At 40.3% G+C, this 25,241-nt stretch overlaps 1 protein-coding gene across 1 annotated transcript in view; it reads left to right on the forward strand.

Annotated features, from left to right (window-relative positions):
* The first annotated feature begins 4,293 nt into the window (after window positions 1-4,293).
* CHAT (choline O-acetyltransferase) overlaps window positions 4,294-25,241 on the forward strand; it is a 97,115-nt gene continuing 76,167 nt past the window's right edge. Inside the window, exons 1-3 of the mRNA XM_036736328.1 lie at window positions 4,294-4,359; window positions 13,143-13,334; window positions 17,613-17,731. Coding sequence (XP_036592223.1) covers window positions 4,294-4,359; window positions 13,143-13,334; window positions 17,613-17,731 — 377 coding nt within the window. The remainder of the gene's footprint in view (window positions 4,360-13,142; window positions 13,335-17,612; window positions 17,732-25,241) is intronic.

Consider the following 25,241-nt stretch of genomic DNA (forward strand, 5'->3'; position numbering starts at 1 on the left):
CTGGTAAGGAGAATTGTGCTTGAGAGAGGTTACAGGATCACAAAAGATCTTGAAGGTGATCTAGTTCAAGCCTATCATTTTACAGATGAGGGAGCTAAGGGACAGAGAGATGAAACAACTGTCCTGGGGTCACAGAGGTGATAAGCAGCAGTAAGGAGGTAGTAACCTGTGGCCCTGAGCCTTCCAAGTTCAGCACTCCAAGTTCATGGCTCTTTCCACAGCAGTAGGCAGGCTCCCTAAGGGCTTCATGCCCTAAAAGGTGAAGAGGATCCAAGAAAAATCTAGATAGTAGGAATGAAAAACTAAAGACAGATTTTACCTAAGGGGAGAACCAGCCTAAACAAACTGCTGAGAGATGTCTTCCAGATTATTGAATAGATATAAATATGGCCTAGGGGAAGAAGAAACTTCTAGGGTAGAAGACATGGATAGTCCATAGAGCCATAGAGAATGGAAGAAGACAGCAGAAGAGTTTGCAAGGTCCTCTAAGTCCAGTCCATCTGAACCAGGCGTGGGGAATCTGTAGCCTTGAAACCACATGTAGCCTTTTAGGTCTTTGGGTGCAGCCTTTTGACTGAATCCAAGTTTTACAGAACAAATCCTTATATTAAGGAGAGTTGTTCTGTGAAGTTTATATTCAGTCAAAGGGCTGCACTTGAGGACCTAGAGGGCCACATGTGGCCTCAAGGCTGCAGGTTCCCCGCCTGTGATCTGAATCCAGGCAGAAAATCTTTGACATGTTGATAGGGAAGTACCTTTCTTAACTCTACTTCTCCAGATAGGTTATTTACATGGGGTCAGAAAGGGAGAGGGGCCTGTTAGCCCTTAAAAAAGTACCAATCAATCAGTCTGTAGCTATATTACAGCTATTGCAGGAATCTTTTCTGGGGACACTGTGCAAGACACAGAACTATTTAATTCATGGCTTGAATTATTCCTGTAATCACCCAGTAAAGCACATTTAAAAATATATTAACTTTGCTTCAATTGTAATAAAGAAGTGTCCACATTTTGACTAAGAGAATTTGAGGAAAATCTGAAGCCTCCAGAAGGCAAAGGAGTATCAATGGCTGTGAAAACACAGAGGTTGCATCATCCACAGATAGATATAGGATGCTGGGAGAAAACATGATATAGTAGGGAAAGCATCAGATTTGGAATCAGAAGACTTAGACTCAATCCTGGATGTTCCACTCAGATATTGCACGACATTTGGGTAGGAATTTTCTGGGCCTCAGTTACCTTATCATTAAAATGAGGGGGTTGGATTAGATGACCAATAGAAACATTCTGTGCTTTGTAACAGAAAATGAGGAAAACCTCAGAGAAAGCTGCAGGCTTCAGTTGCAAGTGCTATCTGTCCTTTTTTTGCCTGGGATACTTTCTTACAAGGGATCTTGTCTTTTTTCTCTCTCATGGCACTAGCCAGAAAGTCTGAGCTGTCCAAGGTCTCCACCACATCACCCAGGGCTAGTTTACCTATCGGCAGTACGTATGAGGTATGATTTGAGTGACACCAGAAAGTGCCAGACCTGGCCAAAAACAAAATTTCCTACACAGTCTGCCATAGCACCCTAAATCTCACCATTAGAATTTCCTTTTTTTGAAGGTTTTTTTTCATTCAACAAGCATTTATTAAATGTCCACTCTATGTCAATACATTCCTTTGAAGGAAGCTTCTACTGGCTCCTCTTTTACAGTACAGATCCCATAATGATGGATAATATATTAATTTCCTATACTTCAGAAGGAATGAATTTATCAAGTTTTCTTCTATGATGGGAGAGACCCAGCATGAGGGCAATGAGGAGAGTGGAACAGGGAGGGAGACACCAAGATCAATCAGCAGCTCTTTATTGAGCTCCTCTGTGCAAGGCAAAAAGAAAAAAAGAGAACTGAAGAGGAGAGGGCAGCCCCAAGACAAATATTCCTGCCTTCACAATTCTTCCTGATGCCACCTGCTCCCTCACCCTTAGACTAGTACTTAGGGGTGGTACAGGGTAGGGGAAGAAAAGAGGGAGAGACCAGTTGGGCCTTCCATGTCCTAGCTTGTCACCCTTCAGGGCACCAAGATGTAAATTCATGGGCATAGATGAGCCTCTTGGTCTTATTCCAGAGTAACTTGGAATTTTAGAACTAGAAGAGACCTAAGCGGCCAGCCATAGAGCTTATCCCTCTTCCAAAGCTACCCTTGTCTCTAATTGTTAGTTTGCATTCATTTCTAAGGCTTCCAGCCAAGGTTTTTCCTCCCCCTTTAGACAGAGTCGCACATATATCACTATATACAGTTGATCATCTATCAAAGCTAATGCATTCTACTCTTAATCTAATGAAGCTCCTGATTTAGGTTTGACTGCACAGGCTCTGTCCCCTCCCTGTCTCCTTCCTGCCCCTTCTCTGTCCATCTCCCTGGCTGCTGTCCATGATCTGGGTCTGATTTGCCTTCAGACAGAGTTTACCAGCCAGTTGTATCTCTGCTTGGGTGATTGAACTCTCCGCTAAGGCCTCTTTTAAGAAATATTTATCCCTAGTCAAAGGAGTGAGAAAGATGGAGGAGATAAAGAAGACCAGGATTCAATAAGTTAGTAAGCATTAGTGACTCTCTGAAGAGAAGGAAAAAAAGAGGCAGAGAGAATAGAGGATTAGACCTGAAGTTAGAAAGAATCCACCTTAAAACACTTAATAACTCTAGGAACTGGGGTAAGTCATCTAACCTCTCTGCGCCTCAGTTTCTTCATCTGTAAAATGTAGAGGCTGGACTTGAACAGCCTCAAAGGGCCCTTCTAGCTCTAAATCTATGATTCTATGGTCTATGCCCATTCAAGACATCCATAACTCCCCCTACAGAACCCAAGGGTAAACAAGAGCAGATACAGTAGTGATTCATTTGATTTGGTAAATCAATGGTAAACAGGACAGCTATCATATAATATTTTTAATATGGAAAGTGCCTGTAAGACAATCTGGTCTAACTCTCCCATAAAATCTAAGGATCAGAGAAATAATACAACCTCCCCAAAGATATGCAACTATTAGTGAAAAAGTAAGAACCGAAACTTGAGCTTCTTGGCTCCCATGTTATAGAGTCATAGCTTATTAGAGCTGAAAGTAAGCTTAGACATCACAGTCCAGTCTTTCCATTGGAAAAGTAATCTTTAAACTGTAAACTTAGGAACCATCAACAAAAACCAACATTGAAATAAACAAGCATAATTTCAAAATTAAATCACATGTGAAAGTACAAGCACCAAACACCCACATTTATTTTAATGTATATACCAAGAATATACTCAAAACTACTGTATTTTATTTGTTTTGTGCATTTTTATGTTCTGTGAATTTTAATTTTGTTATTATTATTTTTATATTTTTACATTTAATGTATCTATTTTTCCAGATGCCACACCCACTACACAAATAAGGAATTCCAGAAAGACAAAGTGATTTATCCCAAATCATAGCTAATTACTGACAAAGCTGGGCTAGAAACCAAGTCACCTGGCTCCCAGGTTATTGCCCTAGACTCATAGAATTCCAGAGCTAGACAGGCCATAAGAAATTATTTAGTCCAATCTACAAATTCCCATCTAGAAACTGAGGCTCAACAAAGTTAAGTGACATAAATTAGAGGCAACAGCCAGACCATAAACCAGTTCTCCTTGTGGGTACAGGTGCTACTTTCTTTAAGATAAATTCAGGATACACTTGAGTATTTCTATTTGGGACACAGCCTCTAAGTCATTTTAGAGGGGCAGTGAGGTTAAGAACAACGACTCTTGGAATAGGAACCATGGGGCAGCTAGGTGGTGCAGTGAATAGACCACTGACCCTGGAGTCAGGAGTATCTGAGTTCAAATCTGGTCTCAGACATTTGACACACTTACTAGCTGTGTGACTTTGGGTGAGTCACTTAACCCCAATTGCCCTGTCTTCCCGCCTCCAAAAAAAGAAGGAACAGGAACCAAATATGGGCTCTGGACCCAATTATGTCTTGCTGTAAGTATCCAGGGAAACCACAGCACTGATTTTAGAGTTACTTTCTCCATTTCTAACAGAGAAGGAAAAATTCCTGCCCCCTACCTTCCTCACAATGTTTTTATGGAAGAGCAGCTTACTTAAACTTAAGGTTGGAGAGAAGGTAGTAAGGGGCCTCAAGACTTTGAGGGTGCTCTCGGGTCTGATTTGCAAATGTACAACCACTTCTTCTCTTTTGGTCCCTAGCACTGGGTGAGTATCCCCAACAAGCACTGACTCCTGGACTCAAGCCAGAAGGGGAGCGGATAAAACTCAGAGATGCCTGTCCTGGAGAAAAAGCCCCCCAAAATGACTGAAAAGGATGCTAGCAGCAAAGAGGAGGCTGTAAGTGACCATATTCCTAAACTCACTTGAAAAGAGTGAGAGAGTGCCAGGCTCTAAATGACTAGTGGGTTAAGTCCTAAATTAAGGACTCCAAAATTTCCCAGAAATCATTTCCCAGGGAGTCCTTCATCTCTTATTCTAAACATTATCCATTTCTTGGGGGTATATATGAAGTGAGAAGCTTCCAATTTGGTTGCATCCTCCTCTCATATAGAGGGATCAGCTACCATTGAGTTAGAAATGGAAAGATATGGGAGTAATTCACAGAAGCCATAACCCCAGAGAGGGGCCCTGTTCCCAAAGAGGTATCATGGTCTGATCGCCATTGCCTCTATCCCAATTACGAAATCACCCTCAAGGGCTAAAGGGAAGTATGTAGAGGGCAGAGTCATGGCCTGTAGTTCCATGGAGATTTTCCCTGCTGGCCTCTGCCTTCTCCTTGAAGAATCACTATTTTCCTGAAAGTCAAGAAGGCTTCAAAAATGTGATGTGCCCTCTCTACTCCTCCAAACTGTCCCCAAATCTAGCAAAGCAGAAGAAGAGCCTTGGGTCTGAGAGAGCTGGTGACGTAATCTCATTTCCTATGCTTTCAGCCAGGCCTAAGTAGTTGGTGCTAAGTAGTCGGGCAGAGCCCATCTCATTTTGAAAATTCTTTTTTTGGCTTTTAAGACATATGTTTATATATTTTGCATGTATTTATAATCTGTCCTTCCCTCTGCATCCCACCATTGAACAATAACAGCAACAAAAATAAAAAGAGAACCCTCAATATATGGGTGCATAGTCCAGGAAAACAATTCCTCGATTTAGCAATGCCCCCAAATGTAGGTGTCTCACTGCATTTTAAGGTCATTATATCTCTGACACATTTCATCTTTAGCCTTGACTCTGTGTAGTTTTGACTCTGCTTCATCTTTAGTCTTCTGGACTTAGGGTTTTTATTTCATTGATGAAAGTTCTAAGGTCTTTCAAGGTTATTTTTCTCTATAACATTGTTGGTTTTGCATAAATTTCTCTTTCAGTCCTACTCCTTTAGCTCTGTATCAGATCATGAAGGTCTTCCTAGTTTCTTGTGAAATTGTTCATTTCATCATATCTTATGGCTCAGTAATGTTCCATTACAAATTTACATAGCATAATTTGTTTTGCCATTCCTTAATAGGACAGTTCTTTAGTTTTCCTTTTTTATCCTTTCTTTGATATCTTTAGCTTGGGTCAAAGGGTGTATACCTCTTGTGTACTTTGTGTAACTTTTTGTCACTCTGTAAATTTTTTTTGTTACATTTGAGTCCCAAGCTGTTTTCCTTCCTCCCTCCCAACTTTTCACTAAAAACGGCCAACATTTGACACAGATATATATGTGAAACTGTACAATACGTAGTTCTTATATCAGTTCTCTGTCCTTTCCCATCCACCCTGCCCACTGTCAAAAGATCTTTTTTAATTAGATGTATTTATTTCTCCCTCTTTCTACCCTCCCACTAAATAATTTAAAACATAAGAAAAATAAAATTCTTCTAACAAATATGCGTAATCCAGCAAAACAAGTTCCCGCATTTGCCATGTTCAAAAATATGTCTCATTCTGCATTTTACGTCCATCAAGAAGAGGTGTGTAGACTCCTAGTTTACCATTCACAAGGTAAATCTTGCAAAAATATGGCTTCCTATATGTCACTCCTACCCACACTCCCTCCCCCTAATACTGCCTTCAAAAAGATTTTTTAAACTTCCAGAGAATACCAGGAGACCATGTCTGCTTTGACGCTGATCTTGGACAAGTCACTATGTTTCTTCGAGCCCTAGACTCAGTTTCTTCATCTGTTTAAGAGAATGTCGAACTAGGTGTCATCTAAGTTTCCTTCCAGCTCTAACAGTCTAGGATTCTGATTCCCTCGCTTCTGAGTACCTAATCCAGAACTATAAAATACTGTGCCTTTATTATTAGGGGATGCTATACAGGGCACTCAGAGGACAAAAATTTACAGAGCCTTAGATTGTTTGCAATGGAGGAACAGAAGGATGAGCTCATGCTACTCTAGTATGCTGTTATTGGCCTCTCTTCTTCTTGATGACAAAGGGAGGCATTTCACTGAAGTGCTGACATCAAGACATCAAGAAATCTGTTTCTACATGTCTACCCACACCCCATTGCATACATACCTGCCAGGTTACAACTCTGAGACTTCTTCCAGGGACATGCTCATATACTAACAGCTACACACACCCTGCCACCATATTCTAGAACTTTGGTCCTCCTTGCAATTGGTTCCACAGGATAGAGAAGACTCCCAGAAGGTACCAGAATACCCAAATGTTTGATTAGCCAATGAGGCTGATCACCGGGCCTCCCTAGACTCCTTCAAATTGGGGATGGTATGTCTGAAAAAAGCAAGCATTCCATGATAATAGACATCTGACTATGGGGAGCTTACTACCTTCCTTATGAAGCAGTCTATTCCATGGAGGAAACAGTAGTATAGAGGAAAGCACTAAATCTAGGATCAGGAGAGACACATTTTGATACCATCTCTGCTACTTACTATCTGTATGATGAGGAGTAAGTTATTTAATCTTTGGGGGCCTCAATTTCTTCCCTTATAAAATGAAGTTGGACTAGATGACCACTTAGATTTCTTCCAGCTCTAAATCTATGGTCATGTATGATATCTAAAGTGCCCTCGAGCTTTAAATCCTCTTTTGGGGATGGCTCTAGTTGGTAAGAAGTCTTTCCTTATATGGACCCCAAATCTACTTCTCTGTATTTCTAAATACAGACACTAGGACTCCCCTCCAAAGCCAAGCAGAACAACTCCTTCCAGTTCTCAAATTCTATGATTTTACGCCCAATTATCAATTTCTTTGGGGATAGTGGAGCTTGGATGTGTCCTAATTTGTTTGCCTTTTGCAGTTCACATCTCTTTCCTCCTAAGTAAGGGGGGCTCTGCTCCTAGCCCAGAGAAAATTCACATCTCTAGGCTCCCTATTTTCCCCACCTTCACTAGGCAGGCTACCTCTGCTACCCTGGGGTAGGGGAAAGAGGCCTTTTTATACTTCATGGTAGTAAACGCCCACTGGTAACATATAACTCTAGGATCTGAAAATTTAAGAAGGGACCTTGGAGATCACCAACAAGCCATCTTACAGGTAAAGAAGATAGGGCCTCAGGTCACATAGTAAGTGGCAAAGCTGGGATTGAAGCACAGGTCCTCTGACTCTAAATTTGGTGCTTTTTTCACTAGACCATGCTTCTGATCTATACAGCATCACAATATTCCTTCTCTAGGTACCCTGGAGAATAAGCAGGCCAGGGAGATAAACCTGACCTTTGTTTCTTTGTTCCTGCTTCATTTATAGGTCTCATTTGAGTTTCCCTTTGGATAGAAAGGTTCAGTGCAAATTCAGGGTTGGAATCCATTTGGTAGGGCGCCACCCAAAGTCACCTTCCGTATCCCCAAGCCATTATGCCCCAAGAACTGCTTGCTTATTCTTCCTTGCTCTTAAGGATATTTATTATCCTTTAGCTAGGCAATAGGTGGGTGGAATTAAGGCTGGCTCGGTATTGGATGGTGGAGACAGGATTAGGCAAATGGGGCTAACGTATAAATGGAGATAGGATGGTACCTTGTTGATACAAAACCAGAGATTGCAACTTCTGCCGCATTATGCTGGAGCATTACTGGAGATTTTGTCTCCAGTTTCCAGTTTTCAAAAGTAGATCAAAGATGTGATTTCAGTTAGTTCTGCAACTGAATGACAGAAGGACACATAATGAGGGTAAACGCTCAGTCACTACCTGGAAATCTACCTCTCCCATATCAGTGAGTTCACAACTTCCTTTTACTGCACACACATGTTTTTTGTAAAACAACTCATTTGGCTCCTGGCAAAGGTGAGGAACCTCTGTTTATTTTAAGAGCCAATAATCCTAAAGGGGGAGGGATTCCATTGAGGGACACATACAAATAAAAAATAGCTTAGTTTAGGGTGAGATGGGGTTTTTTTGAGTGATTTATGGAACTTTCAATCCACATACTTTAAAATTTTTAACAAAATAAAATTATATTCAAGGATTTTTTTAAATTTTCAATTTCATGTTATATCTAATTAAGGGAGAGATGAGGGAGAAGTGAGGAGAAGAAGAGAAAAGAAAGGAAAAATAATTTGGAGGAAGAGGAGGAAGTGAGAAAGGCAGATAGAAGTTGGAAGGAGGGAGACTAAAGGAGAAGAGATAAAAGAAAAGGCAATTAAAACATATATAGAGCAAGAAAAAAGTTAGAAAAGAGGCTCAATAGTTTCTGAATGGGAGGCAAAGTAATAGAGGGAAGAACATTCACTCTGGAGTCAAAGGACCTGAATTCATTTGACTGTTACTACCTGCTGGCCAATTAGTCCAATCAACTCGTTTACTCCAAACTCATCCTTCTTGACCTTCCTGCAAGATTTGGCACTGTTGACCTCCCCTTCCCCTGAATACTTTCTCTTTCTCTGGGTTGTTGTTACTCTTCTATTCCTTGGTTCTGTTCCTACATAGATGAATGTTGTTTTCAGCTAACTTTGCTAGGATCATCTTCTCTGTCACATTCTCTAACTGTAGGTGTAACCCCCAGCTCTGTCTTGGGTCCTCTTCTATCCTTTCTCTACACTGTTGCCCTTAATTTCCTTATTCCATGGATTTAACCATTGTATCTAGGCAGATGACTCCCAGAGATCTATATACAGATACAGCTTCATATCAATATCCATATGCTCGTATCTCTTATCTATCCAGCTCTAGTCTTTACTGAGTTCCAGCCCCAAATCAACTACCTACTGGACATTCAAATGGAATGTCTTATAGGCTTCTCAAACTCAAAATGCTCATGACAGAACTCCTTATCTTTTCTCCTAAACGCCCCCCTCTTGTGAACTCTCCTATTGTTGTCAAGGTCATAAGCATTCTGACAGTCATCTAGGCTCACAACCTCAGTACCATCCTAAACTCACAACTCTCCCTCATCCCATAGACCCCATCAGTTGCGAAATCTTAGTATTTCTTGTCTTAATAATATTTTCTTTTCCCCCATTACATATAAAAACAATTTTAAACATTTTTTTAAAAGTGTGAGTTCCGAATTCTCTCCTTCCCTCAACTCTCCCTTCCCTAACACAGTAAGCAATTTGATATAGATTATACATGTGCAATCATGCAAAGCATATTTCCATATTAGTCATGTTGTGGAAGAAAACACAGACCTAAGGGAGAAAAAAACATGAAAAAATAAAGTGAAAAATAATATGTTTATCTGCATTCACACTCCATCAGTTCCTTCTCTGGAGATGGATAGCGTTTTTCATCATAAGTCCTTTGGAATTGTCTTGGATCATTGTATTGCTGAGAATAGCTAAGTCATTCACAGTTAATCATCATATAATATTGCTGTTACTGTGTACAATGTTCTCCTGGTTCTTCTCACTTCACTTTGCATCAGGTTTCCAGGTTTTTCTGAAATCAGCCTACTTGTTATTTCTTATGGCACAATAGAATTCCATTACAATCACATACCATAATTTGTTCAGCCATTTCCCAGTTGATGGACATCCCCTCAATTTCTTTTCTTTTTTTTTTAAAAAAAAATGCATTTTATGATATTTTGTTTTTTGTAATTATGTGTAAAAACAAATTTTAACATTCATTTAAATTTTTTTTTGAGTTCCAAATTTTCTCCCTCCTTCTTTTACTTCCCCCCTCCCTAAGACAGTAAGCAATTTTATATAGGTTATATATTTGCAATCACGTAAAACACATTTTCACATTAGTCATGTTGTGAAAGAAGACACAGACCAAAAGAAAAAAAACTACAAAAAATAAAGAGAAATGTGCATTCAGACTTCATGACCTTCTACATGAGGCCCTCCAATTCCAGACTGTGCCATCCCCAACAATATTACTATGTGTCTAGTTTGTATGGATCTATTATGTATATGTTAGCTTCCCCCATTAGACTATACTTCTTGAGGTCAGAGACTGTTTTATTTTTTGTCTTCATGTCTCCAGCACTTAGCAGTTTCTGGCATATAATAAGTACTTAATAAATGCTTGTTTATAGATGGATTGATAAAGAACCTGAGATTCAAGGAGGTTGTGACTTGCCTAATCAGCTCTTGCTGGGAAGATCATGGAAGTAAGGTAGTCTTCATGGCCTAGGCCTTGAAAGAGGAGAAGGAATTCCATGAGATGTAGAGTGAAGAGCCCCTTCAAGGCAAGGGATAGAGCATTTGAAAGTACCCAGAGTGAAATAAGACACATTGAGGAACAGTGAATAGTCCAATGTGTCTAGAATGTATAGGGTATAAAGAAAGAGTAAAATGAAAATGATGTTTGGTGAGAGCTAAATTGTGAAGAGTCTTGAGCACTCACCTAAGGCTCTATTTTATATGTGAGGCAATGGTGTACCATTGGAGGTTTTTGAGTAGGGAAATGACATGAGTAGATTTGTACACTAGGAAAATTACTGACATCACCCTATAAAGGATAGACTGGAAGACGGAGAGATTAAAGGCAGGAAAGCTAGTTATGAGACTAATACAATAGTCCAAGTAGGAAGTAATGAGAGCTTTAAATAAATTGATACAGTAGAAGCAGAAAGGAGGGGGATAGATTTGAGAAATATTTCTCAGCCAGGAAAAAAAAGCTCAATAACCAAATGGATGTAAGAGATGAAAGAAAGCAAGATGTACAGATGACTCTTTCATGCCTGGATGAGTAGAAGAATAGTGGGACCAGGAACAGAAATAGGGAAGTTAGGATAAGGGATAAAATTTGAAGGAAAGAAGATGAGTGTTTGTGGAATTTGAGGTATTAATAGAATATATAGGTGGAGATGTCCAGCATTTAATTACAAACATGGGACTGAAGTTCAGAAGGGAGTTCAGGGCTGTAGATATAGTCATTCATGGATATAGTCAGTAAGGAAATCATTCACATAGTGGAGATAAATGAAATCATAATAGTAGACAAAATTTCCAAAGAAAAGAGTATAGAGGGAATAAAGAGGAGGGTCAAGAACATTCTGCCTTTAGGGTTGTTCATACTTAATGGATGGGAGAAGGAAAGGGAACTAACCACAGAGTCCAATAAGGAGCAGTCAGTGAGGTTGGAGAAGAATCAGAAAAAGGATATTTCAAGGAAGTCAAGTAGGAAGAGCATTCAGAAAAGTCTGGTTGACAAGTGAGGTTGGAGAAAAATCAGAAAGGATATGCCAAGGAAACCAAGTGGGAAGAACATTCAGAAAAGTCTGTGGTCAATAACATCAGCTTCTGCATAAAGGTGATAGAAATGGGGGCTAAGAGTGGCAACTAGGAGGTCATGAGTGATCTTGGAGAAAGCAGATTTAGTGAGGGCAGAGGCCAGTTTTCAGGGGATTAAAGAGCAGGTAAGAAAAGTAGAAGAAGTAAGTATATAGTAATCTTTCCAGAAATTTAGTCATGAAGATTGCAGGGAGAGAGAGACAGGAAGATTGCTTGATGTAGAAGCAGAGTAAAGGGAAAGTGTTCTTTTTTAGGTTGAGGGACACCTGAATAGGTTTGTAAGCAGAGGGGAAGAAAGAAATAGAATAAGATATGTTTAAGATGAGGAGCAAAGGAGATGGTGTACAGAGTGAGGTATTAGAAGAGACAGAATAGGATCAAAGTCGTGGGTAGAAAGATTAGTTTTGTCAAGAAGGAGAACCATTTCATTGTCTGAGACTGAAAGAAAAGAGGATTTGAGAACACATAGCCTTTGAGTTAGGGAGAAGACCTAAGGTAGCACATGTCAGATGAGCTCATTTTTCTAATTTTCAGTTCTCTTGATGTCATCTAGAGAGGGAAAAGGATGGAGTTGGAGGATTGAGGAGACTGTGGAGTTTTGGCAGTTGTTACCATGGGGAATATCATAGAGTCAATGATTGATAATAAAAGTTGTCATGTATCAGTGAAAGCCCATTTGGAATTAATGAGCATATTTTTATGGCAGACTAAGTGTGGCTTGTGTTAGCAGTGCTCTCCACATCAGGGGTTAAAGTGGATCAATCAATCAACAAATATTTATTAAGTACCTAATATGTGCCAGGCATTATGCTAGGCACCAGGAATACAAAGATGAAATAGTCCCTGCTCTCAAAGAACTTACATTCTATCAGAGGAGAGAAAACATGTATGCAAATGAATATATACAAAATAAGTAAACACAAAAGAAATACAAATTAATCTTGAGATGGTGGGAGTTAATCAAAGTGGGTGACTAGCAAGGCAGGAAGAGTAAAAAGGGTGGGTTTGGGGGACATTCAAGAGTGGCAGAAAGTAGTTTTGAAATAGCTAAACATTGTGTCAAGATTGTGAAGGGAGCTAAGGCCAGAACAGAGATTGTGGACTGAGAAAAGGGAGTGGTGGAGCTATTGGAGATCCCAATGAAGGTGAGTAACAGGTTCTGTAAGAATGAGCGAACAAGCCCCTGGCATCTGTGGATGGTAAGGTGATACCTACATGGAGGAGAGCAAAAATGAGCCCTGAAGAGGAGCATAGAGAAATGCTAAAGCCAAACTTTGCAGATGCCACAATTTCAATGAGAGCTGTCTTCTCTGCGGTGGGAGTGGGGATGAGAGGGAGCAGAGGAAATAAGGTACAAGTAGAGACAGAAAGTAGGCTCTTATCCTCAAAAGATGAAGTGCCATGTTCTCCTGGCCCATGGCTCAGAGGCTGGAATCCCAGCACAAGCCTTCTTGGCCTGTGCCATCAATCACCTTTCTCTCTGCCCATGCTCAGGTGCTATCCAAACTCCCTGTGCCACCACTCCAGAAGACCTTGGCCATGTACCTTCAGTGTATGAAACACCTGGTGCCCGAGGAGCAGTACAAAAAGACCAAGGTGATTGTGGAGCAGTTCGGTGCCCCAGGGGGCCTAGGGGAAGTCTTACAGCAGAAACTCCTGGAGAGAAGGGAGAAGACAACAAATTGGGTAAGGAGTCAAACCACAACATAAGGCCTAGCTGGGACAAGGGAAAGGAATAGTAGAAAGGGGGCATGAGAAGTACACTATTTCTAATGCCACTGGCACCATAATTTGGCTTACTTTTGTAAAAGTCTGTGTTCCTTTCAAAGCCACTTTTCACCCATATTGCTTGATGGCTCTGGACTTTACCCATCCAAAGAAATATAATAATGTAACTTTCTCGTGCATGTGGAGGCTTCATATATTCCTCCCCAATGTTTTCCCATACATATTCTTTCATTTGCTTCTTAACAACAAATGTTATTAAACACAAGTGTAACACTAGTGCAAGACCAGAATTGATGAGTGTAGACAAGTGTAGAGAGCTGGAGTCAGGAAGACCCAGCCCAAGTCCTATCTCTTACACAGACTGACTATGTGACCCTGGGCAAGTCACTTAAGATTTAAACTCTCAGTGCCCCAGGCAACTCTCTAAGAGTATAAATGACAGATTTGCTGTTCTTTTGGTAGTGGGAGTCTCATGCAAGGGAACTGCTATGCTGGGTTCTGAGAAGAAAAGAGAAGTCCAAACACAGACCCTGCCCTTAAGGAGCTTGATAGGCAGAGATGTTATTATTTTTCCATGAAAGCTAACTTTACAATGTGAAAAATTGAAGGACAGAGAAGTTTAGTTACTTGCTTCAGAGCACTCAGTGAGTTAAATAGGATAGTTGGATTTAGAACCATACCCAGTCATCTGAATGGGAATATTCAACAATTCAACCAAGATTTTTTCAGGTTATACTGTGTGGGCTATGTTTAAATTTGGCTTAGCCCATCAGGTCAGTCAGTCAACAATCATTTATTAAATACTTATTATGTGCCAGGCATTATTCAAGATTTTTTTCTTAAAAAAATGCAACCAGCATTCATGAACCATAAAATCCACCCACATTAGTGGGGTGTCTCATCTTGGCTCTCTGGAGCTTTGACTCTACAGGAGTCAAACAACTGCTTCCACATAAAAGATAGGTTGCTTGAGTCATGCTCAGCTTACAGAGACCTATCCCACTATATCAAGTTTATACTATTCAGAAATTACCAACTGCTTGGGTTTTTTCTTCCTGGGAACAATAATCAAACAGGTTAAACAATGTTATAGTAAGGATACTGTCTAATTCCCTTTAACTTTAGACATGTGTGTTGTAGGGAGGAGGAATCTCTTTAAAATGGGAGATCAAAGGCTATGCTTTTTTTCTTCTTTGCACCTCCTGGGTGGGTACCTTTGGGGATGCCATTCATATAAAAACATCCATTAGAACGCTAACCTCCAAAGATGGTGGAGTAAGCAGTAAATTGCTGTAACTCTCCCATACTCACCTCCAGAAAAACATAAAATAGCATCCCAAAACAAATCCTGGAACAGCACAACAAGCAAAAAGATGGGGTGAAACAATCTTTTAGCCTAAGAAGCCTGGAAAATTGGTAAGAAAGGTCTGTCTCACTTGGGTAAAAAGGGAGTGCAATCCAGGACAGGAAGCATCCCAGCAAGCCTCACCTCAGCAAACCAGCAGGAGATTCTGAGCCCCAGTGCAGTGGAACAGGTAAACACCAACACCAAGACCCCTATGTGCCTCAGCATAACCAAGGGAATTGGCAGACTCCAGTTCAAAGGCTCACCACATGCTTCAGTGTAGCCCTGGGCAAACAGGCAGTCCCCAACTGCCCAACTACCATGTGCTTCAGTGTAGCCTCCAGGGAAATGCAGAAACACTCCACCAGCCTCAGCACACACCAGACACCAGCACTAGGACTCCAGCTCAGCACCAGGTAAGCTTCGAGACCCCTATGGCCTCCAGCAGCACCAGCCACCCTCCACTCCAACCCCTTTAACACAGCACCAGACATGAGGGTCCCAGTGGGCCTCAGGGCAACACCAGAGTAGTATGAGGTAAATAACCAGGGCCTGCAGTCCCGCCTGAGATGGTGCCCTTTCCACCCTGGGAGCAGAGTTCAAATTTAAAAGAAAGGAAAAAGGCCAAAAATGATCAGCAAAAGCAACAAAAAAAGGAATCTGACCATAGAAAGTTATTATGGTGATAGGGAAGACCAAGACACAAACTCAAAAGACAACAACAATGTCAAGACACCTTTGGGCAAAACCCCCAAAGAAAAATGGGAAGTGGTCTCAAACCCAGAACTCATGGAAGAGCTAAAAAAGGAACTTGAAAATCATATAAGAGAGGTAGAAGAGAATTGGGGAAAAGAAATGAGAGTGATGCAAGAGAATTATGAAAAAAGAGTCAACAGCTTGGAAAAAGAAAACAACTGCTTAAAAAGTAGAATTGACCAAATGGAAAAGGAAGTACAAAAGCTAACTGAAGAAAACAACTCCTTAAAAGTTAGAATTGGGCAAGTGGAAGCTAATAACTCTATGAGACATCAAGAATCAATCAAACAAATTCAAAAAATGAAAAAATAGAAGAAAATGTAAAATATCTCATGGGAAAAACAACTGAGCTGAGAAATAGGTGCAGGAGAGATAATGTCAGAGCCATTGAACTATCAGAAAGCCATAATCAAAAGAAGGACTTGGACAGCGTCTTTCAAGAAATTATCAAGGAAAACCGCCCTGATATGCCGGAACTAGATGGCAAAATAGGCATCAAAAGAATCCACTGATCACCTCAGGAAAGAGATCCCAAAATAAAAACTCCAAGGAACATTATAGCCAAATTACAGAACTAACAGATCAAGGAAAAAATACTACAAGTGACCAGAAAGAACCAATTCAAATATTGGGGAGCCACGATCAGGGGACTTAGCTGCTGCAACATTAAAGGATCAGACATCATGGAACATGATATTCTGGAAGGCAAAGGAGCTAAGACTACAACCAAGAATCACCTACCTAGCCAAATTAATCAAACCATTCTGGAGAGCGATTTGGAGCTATGCCCAAAGGGCAACCAAACTGGACATACCCTTTGATCCAGCAATACCTCTACTAAGTCTGTATCCTAAAGAGATCATAAAAAAGGATAAAGGACTTATATGTGCAAAAATAGAAATAGCAGCCCTTTTGGTGGTGGCAAAATATTGGAAAATGAAGCAATGCCCATCAATTGGGGAGTAGCTGAACAAGCTGTGGTATACTAATGTGATGGAAAACTACTGTGCAATAAGAAATGATGAACAGGCAGATTTCAGAAAAACCTGGAAAGACTTGTATGAACTGATGCAAAATGAAGTGAGCAGAACGAGGAAAACATTGTATGCTGTAGCAGCAATATTGTGTGATGATCAACTATGCATGACTCAGCTCTTCTTGGCAACACAATATTGCCAAGACAAAGTACAAAGGACTCATGAAGGAAAATGCTTTCCACATCCAGATAAAGAGCTGATGGACTCTGAATATAGATCAAAGCATACTTTTATTTTACTTACTTTATTCTTTTTCATGTTTTTTTTTCTTTTGATGTTTCTTCTTTCACAACTGGGACTAACATGAAATATGTTTAAGATGGTAGCACATGGATAACCTATATCACATTGCCTACCATTTTAGTAAGAGGGGAGGGAAGAGAGGGAGGAAAATTTGGAACTCAAAATCTTGTGAAAATGAATACTAAAAAATTGTATTGACATGTAATTGGGGGAAAATACTATTAAAAAGAAAAAAAATTAAAATAATGTTAAACTCCTTGAGTGCAGGCAATATTTGTTTTCATCTTTCCCAACAACTGGCACATTGTAAGCACTTAATAAATACTTGTTTAATTGAACATTGGCTTCAGTAGGCCTCAGGCACAGTAGGAAAAACTCTTCTCATGATGATGATGAGATGATGCTGAAGACACCACACTTTTGTATCACACGTTCATATTTTTCAAACAACCTTCCCAAACATCATTTCATTCAACCTTCATAACCACCCTGTGAGTTAATCAGGACAAGTATGATTCTCACCAATTTAAAAATGAGGAAACAGACGCTGAGAGGTTCCATGATTCATCCTAGGTCAGATAGCTCATGGAAGGGGCAGGATGAGGGCACAGTTTTCCTGAATCTTTGTCTGGTACTCAAAAATGAAGTGAATTTGGGAGATGTGTCCAGACTGTGGGCTGACAGACACCAAGGGCTATTGTCCCAATTTATCACCAGCAGAATGATTGAGGACCTAACCCCAGACAAAGAAAGATAATCCATCTGTGTTCATAAAAACAAGAATAGTGTCTCACTTCACGCCAATGCTTCTTCAGCTGACTGAGTTACAGTGTGTGCCCCGCTTTTTCCCTGCAGGTCTTTGAGTACTGGCTGGATGACATGTATCTCAACAATCGTTTGGCTCTTCCAGTCAACTCCAGTCCAGCTATGATCTTTGCTCGACAAAATTTCCAGGATGTGAATGATCAGTTAAAGTAAGGCTTCTTTTAAATTCTGGGCTAAATGTTACACAAGGTCATTTGCCTCCTCACCTCCACATACTCTTTTGTAGTTATCTGCCTATCACAGTGCACTGGGAAGGGGGAAACAAGAAAGTTCCCTCTCTGGCTCCTTCTGGAGTGGAGCCCAAATGAGGTTAAAATATAACTGGGAAATATTTAACAAAATAAAGAAAAACAAAGTAAAAGGTAATAATACATTTCAAAACTGTAATATGTAGCTCACAGGGATCCTCACATAGGGATTTATTGCTGTCAAGTTGTTTCAGTCATATCCGACTTTTCGTGACCCCATTTGGGGTTTTCTTGAAAGAGATACTGGAGTAGTTTGCCATTTAGTGGCCAACATTTCTAGCTGAGTTTGACACTACTGCTATAAGGGATACTTCGGAAGTGTTTCCTCTGTGAGTAAAACATAAGGAGACAGTCATCCAGGGTTGTTGTGACCAGAATGAGCTGGAAATAGGAAGCTGATAGTCTCACTCACTAAGCACTATTCCTTTGGGGAGGCTCATGTCTAGATAGGAATGTCAGAGCTGGGGAAAGGCATTTGTGTGCTCTAGACAAGATTGGAAAATAGCACTCCTACCCTCCCCCCACAAATCCTCCATCATGCTTTAAAATTTGCTCCACTGTGTTTTACTGTTCACTAGAGATTTTCAGGTTTGACTTTAACACATGGAACTTGATTAATCACAAAATAAATACTATGTGCCATGAATAATAGAATTTTCTGGCATTGGGAATGTACTTTTATACAAATTTCCTTCATTGAACCCACACCTTGTGTTGAGCCCTAGTCAATTACCTACCTTGCCTATCCCTAGTCTTGGCCCTGGGACCTTGACAATCCCTAATAATAGGTCATATTCTTTCCATGAAGGAAAACTGCCAACTTTTAAACAAAATACCATCAGGATATACTCAAAACCATCCATCACAGACTGTCCCCAAACCAAAGCATTTTATAGGAGGGATAAAAACCATTCCTTCTTTCCCACAGAATGTCTTCCATATGCTACAATTTCAGAGCTCACTGAGCTGTAATAAAAACCTCTGTGCTAATTGCCGCTGTCTGAGGTATGATTTACAGGTAGGAGAAGAGAGGAAGAGGAGAAGGAGAGGGAAGAGAGAAAGTCAAAATAGGAGGTGGGGGAAGGGAGGTGGGGGGAGAGCAAGAGGGAGGGACAGGGCGAATCTCTCAGACACTTCAGAAAAAGGGAAATTTCCATTCATTCCTGGGTTGAGCCTTCTTTGCTGTTAATACTTCTAGAAACACATAGCTTTCCTGGGCATGTGACTAAGATGCTTTTCTTGGCTACTGTAACTTCCTTAGTAAGAGTCTTTTGTCATACTGGGACACACCTACCACCTTCAATTCAATTTAACTAGAATTTATTGAAGGGCTACCTACAATCTAGCTACTGGGCTAGGTTCTAGGACTACAAAGACAAAACAACAAACTAAAAAACAACCTGTCTGACTTCTAGGAGCTTACATTCTACCTTGGATAGTAATTGCATTGACAGGAATTTGGGGTCTAGATCCTAAGGTTAGGAGCTAATGTGGGAAAATAAACGTATTAAATTACATGTGTGCATGTTATCTCCTCCATTAGAATGGAAGCTCCTTGAGTTCAGAGACTACTTCCTTTCTGTCTTTGCATCCTCCTTGCTTGGCACATGGTACTTATTTAAATGCTAAATGATTAGTCAGTCGAATAGAAACAACAGAGATAAGGGACAAATGTACTTGCATAGGGAGAAGATGTTTCTTTTGATGTGTGCAAAACAGTCTCCTTAAAAAATCTGCAGGAGATGTCCCTTCAGTCAAATCTGTGACAGAAACTGTCTAACAATCCATTGACAGGTACTCCTGCCCATCATAACCATTAACAATGCAGAGATATGATCAAAACCAGTTTATTATACTCAGAGCATAGACTCCCTGTACGTAAAAACCAGTCAGCCTTGAGCAGCAGTTTCAGCTACCATATTTAGGTTTTAGTTACATAGGCAGGAGGGGCTACAATGGAATTTCACAGAAAGCAGAAGGGGAAGATCTGGATCAGGTAAAACAGGAGACTAGCAAGTAACCACTGGTGCCAGAAATCTCAAGTTGTAAATCTGCAACAGAGCAAGAAATAACTAGATAATGGCAGGCCTCTATTTGATGCCTTAGCTTGATTTTGCAGACTCTGCTTAGTGACCCAATCTGCTCATCTTAAGTAAATGGCAGCAAGAGGGTTAAGCCAGAAATGTTCTTACCACGGAGCCTTCCAGAAGGGTTAGCTAAGCAAAGAGGCAGGAGGTCTTCAGGAAGCTTCTTACTACTTTCTCGAGAAAAAAATAATTCACACATCTGGAAAATTTCTTAAATCATGAAGCTTCCACTGAAAAGGGCTTTAGTAAATTAACCAATCAAGTATTTTTTAAGCATCTATTGTGTGCCTAGCACTTTGAAAGGCACTTGGCAATGTAAACAGCCATGTAGCACCTGGGCACCCCACTTTCCCATGGGATTCAGAAAAGTTTCTCTAAGTTCAAGGTACGATGTGGGTCTGAATCTATTTTTTAAAAAATAGTTCATGAGCTTCCATGAATAGGTTTACTTTTACTAGTCCTTCAGAGATCACACAGTTCAAATAAAAGGTATTTAATCAAATGGTAATAGAACTTTTCTCCACATAGACCTGAGTCACATTCTCCCACAAATACATACACCATCAATAGGAAGAATGTTCTAGGGAACACACATGCACGTGGGGAGCACCTGAGGCCAACGAACACATACAAGAAGTATTGTGGAGGGGAGCATGTTGCCAGGACACATATGTAGAAGGGCTCTCAGGAAGAGAACATGTATGGACACTCATTTCTCTCACGGAAGAATTGTTGATGTCTTATGCTAATGTCCACCCACTGGGCCTGCTCTCTTGCTCCCATGGGATGTGTCCCATGTAGTCTCTGCTAGACATGACTTCACTGGACATATGGTTGTGAAGTTTCTGTGTTTCTGCTGGAAAACTCAGCTAACATGCTAGCTTTTTTCCCATTCTATCTGCCATCTTCCTTTGTAGCTTAGAGCCCAGAGGCTTAAGGTTCAGTCTCTTCAATTATGAGAGGCAGGCTCTCACACCTCCCTCATTATGCCAGGGTAAAGCATCAGTTGTTTTTTCTCGATAAGGATAGAAGCAATTTCTCTGTGCCAGTTCTATCTGATAGCATCAAAAGTCTCCTTTGGTTTCTGTCCATTCCTTTCTGCCAGTCAGCACCCCTTCAAAAACCATATTTAGGAGATGCCTTTCAATAAAGTGCCAAAGGCTATCTAAATCTTGTCGACCTCTCATAGAGTTTGTTCTAAGAAAGAGACAAACAATTTAGGCCATGTCCATGTTTTTATTTCTCTCACAAACTGACGACATGCATTGCATGGGAGTTACAGTCCAGAACTGGCTCCATTTGGGAACTGGGGTGCCCAGTTTATATACCTTTTCGATAGGGGCCGATATCACCCTACCATCATTCTACCTCCTGACAGAGGAAATACCTGTTCTATCAAACCTCCCTCCAACTAGAACACTCTGAGTCTTGGACTATCTAGGCAGAAGAATCTGTCTCCACCCAAGCCTGAGCAGGATAAATTCAATTCAGTCTTGGGTTGGGTTTGACCAGGATAAGAAGATTCAATGAAATCTCATTATCAGTAATGTCTTCTAAAGGAAAACTGAATTTGTAACAGTGAGGGACTTGGGGGGAAACTTTGAGTCTCCAAGATACTGATCACTAAGATTTAAAATCATTTTTTACAATCTGAAGCCCTAAAATTTTTCTCAACCCACCAAAATCTTTCAGGTCTCCCATGAAGAAAGAGAGAAGGGAAGGGAAGGAACCAAAAGGCCAGGTGGAGGTAGATAAAGCCACCTTAAAGCTTTGTGTTCCAAATTCCTGCTACATGCATATTTTGCCAGTTACAAGCCTCCCGTGCTTTGGATTGCTCTATACATCTAAGACAAGGTACCTGCCTCAAAAAGCCTACATTCTAGTTAAAGAGGCCAGGCACAGAGGTATGGACAGTTAATTAAGATGATCAGCTAGTCTTGGCTAAGGGCCAAATGAGTGATAGAGACTGGAAATATTTTGGGAACTCAGAGGAAGAGAAAGATCACCAAAGCATGGAATGGCCAGAGAGAGCTTCACAAAGGGGCAACTTAGCCTGGGTCTCAGAGGGGTGGGAGTAGGGGAAGTCTAGGAAGGAAAGGCCTGAGTAAAATACACAAAAAGACTTTGGGACAAGGCAGGCATTTTGCTTTGAAAAGAGAAACATCAGTAAAGCTAACAAAGAAAACAGCCTAAAAGAATGATGCATATCAGCAAGCAAGTAAGCAATCCCTAAAGATTTATTGCATATTTATTAATGTATAATGTTTATGCACATGCTGCATTCATCCTCCCTCCTCTGACAATAGAATGTAGGCTCCTTGAGAGCAGGGACTGTTTAAATTTTGTCTTTGTATCTCCAGTCTGTTAAAAGTAAGTACTTAATAACAACAATAGCTAAAATTTATACAATGTTCCAAAAGTCAGAGTGCAGCTTTAAGCCTAACAGTCACTGCACCATGAGTTTTGGGACAGCCTCTATATGGATTTAAGGTTTGCAAAGCACTGTATGTATATGATCTCACCTGAGCATTGCACTGACCCAGCTATATAAACAGTATAAGTATCATATTATTATTGTTTTACTGAGAAGAAAGATGAGGCTCAGATAGATGATAAAAGTTTATTGAACTATCACAGGCAGGCAGTTAGATGGCATAGTAGATAGAACACTGGACTTGGAGTCAGGAAGACTCATCTTTATGAGATCAAATCCAGCCTCAGACACTAGCTGTATGACCCTGGGCAAGTCATCTAACCCTGTTTGCCTCAGTTTCCTCATCCATAAAATGAGTTGGAGAAGAAAATGGCAAACCACTCTGATATTTTGCAAAAAAAAAAAATGAAAGCTGGATACAACTAAAATGACTAAGCAACAACATCATGTGCAGGGCTTTATAGTGGATCATGGGCAAAACTAATATGGACGTGGGCCTTAAAAATATGAGATACTTGGGGCAGCTAGGTGGCGCAGTGAGTAGAGCATTGGCCCTGGAGTCAGGTGGACCTGAGTTCAAATCCAACCTCACTTGACACACTTACTAGTTGTGTGATCTTGGGCAGTCACTTAACCCCAATTTCCCTGCCTTCCCCCCTCAAAAAAATAGAAGATACACTTCCTCTCCACCCCACTTTATTTGTGTTTAATTTTTCTGGGACTCTGTGTTATGGTGGGGGAAGACACTGACTATATTTGCTACAAGAGATGAATCACAGGTGATTGAATGAATAAATGAAAAAACATTTACTAAGCACCATATGCCAAGCATAGTGTTAAGCATAAAGCTTTGTGGGAATACAAACAAAAAAGTAAAGACAGTCCCTGCCCTCAATGGCCTTACATTCTAATAGGGGAAGACCATATACATAGTGGGGTGTGGTAACCAGAGGTGCACTTTGGGCATGAAAGTTACACATACAGCGAGTAAAGCCACAGCAGAGCAGATTGGCAATTCCCTTCCAGGAATAATGGCAGAGCTGATTCGAACATGGTTCCAGAACATGGTTCATATGCAAATAATGGCAAGGTGACTGCCTGGTTTATTTACAAGATGGCCAATGTTAGAGAGTGAAGTCAACATGACTGGAACCTGCCTGAGATAGTGGGACAGGTGAGGCCTTCACCAATCAGCACATGGAGCCCCAAGGCAGTAGTTCAAAGGAGAACTAAAACCTCTATGTCATGGTGTCAGATCTGGGCAGCACACAGATGTGTGTTTTATGAGCCAAGGGAGATAAGGAGCAGAGGGAGACAGGAGTAACTTGGATGTTGGCAACAGAAGAACCAAGAAAAATCTAGCAAATAATAGAAAATGTTTGGCAGAATGATTTTTGAACGAGTCGCAGAATTGCATTGAATAAGATATATTTTTTTCAATATACAATCAAGCCGCAATTTATCCTCTAAGGAAAATAAAGACAACAAAAAACATTTTGACATACATTCTCCAGCATTCTATTTTTCATCTTCCCCCTTTAAAAAATGTGGGTCAATTAGCAGATTTTTTTTGTTTGTTTTCCCTCTGTTGTTGCCTTCCCAGATTCTAAGAGGCTGGGTAATGCAAAACCAGGTCGTCATCACTTTTTTGAAAGGATTCAAAACAAAAGCCTTTTTAAAAAAAATGTAAAATTTAAATGTTTTGCATGCACAGCAAGCTAAGGTTCTGTTAGCCTTCTCCTATTTCCCATAATTATGCCCCTGGTCCTGTCCGAAAGACTGTTTTGCATTCACACTGAAGGGCCTTCCAGGATCTATCCAGCAGCCTCCCTTGAACACTGAGAGAGGGAGTGTGACTAGCCTGACATTTGCCTAGTACCTAGTGGTAATGAGGGGTTGGGCAGACATTAACAGGCTTGTCATACCCCACCCCTGACTTCTCCATTTCCTTTTAGTTTCCAACCATACTGCCTATTTTAATATATCCCTAGGAACTAAATAAACATTGAATTTTACAGGTAAAAAGGACTTTAAAGGATACCTAGTCCAACATTCTACACTATGACAAGAGTCCAACATCTTTGTTTGGACAACATCTCCATGCTGAGAGAATGCCAAGGTTAATGGTCTGAAATGTCTTTAACATTTTATATCTATATTTATATTGATATGCCCACACGTATACACAGACACATAAACACACATATGCATACATACACATATCAGTGGTGCTTAATCTTTTGTGTATTTGTGTGTTCTAGACCCTTTTAGCAGTCTGATGTAGCCTATGGACCCCACAGAATAATTTTTCTTTTTGACAATTCATAATTGAAGGAAATGCTTAGTTTCAGTTAGAGGCTAATGAAAATAAAGGCGCATATTTGTTATAAGGATTTTGTTTTTCTTTTTTAATGAAGAAGGAATTGGGAGGGAGAGAAAATAGATTTTTGTTAATTGAAAAAAATAAACTTTTAAAGATCCAAAAATAAAGATGTAATTTTTTTCCTGTCCAAGTTCATAATCTATCCACAAGAGCCCTTGGGAGTCTATGGACCCCAGGTCAAGTAGCTCTGGCATGGATAATGAACATATAATTGGAAAAGCCAAGGAAGAAAACCTATTAAACTCCTCATAGTTGCTAGTTTTATTTGCATCAAGATGGGAATTCCAAGGAATAATGCCACCTCCTTAGTAATATTTCTTCCAGACAGAAAGCCTTTTGCTACCTCATAAGAGAGTAAAGTTGCTTGGGAAGTCTGAGCTTAATCTATTCTTCTACAGTATTTTTTAAGGTTTGCAATTGATATATCCCAGGCACAGTGTTCCTTTTCATCTCAGACTGCTTTTATAAATTATAAATTATTTAAAGATAGAACTTCTCTGTCCCTGA

The sequence above is a fragment of the Trichosurus vulpecula genome, chromosome 8 (genome assembly GCF_011100635.1).
Source record: "Trichosurus vulpecula isolate mTriVul1 chromosome 8, mTriVul1.pri, whole genome shotgun sequence".
NCBI lineage: Eukaryota > Metazoa > Chordata > Mammalia > Diprotodontia > Phalangeridae > Trichosurus > Trichosurus vulpecula.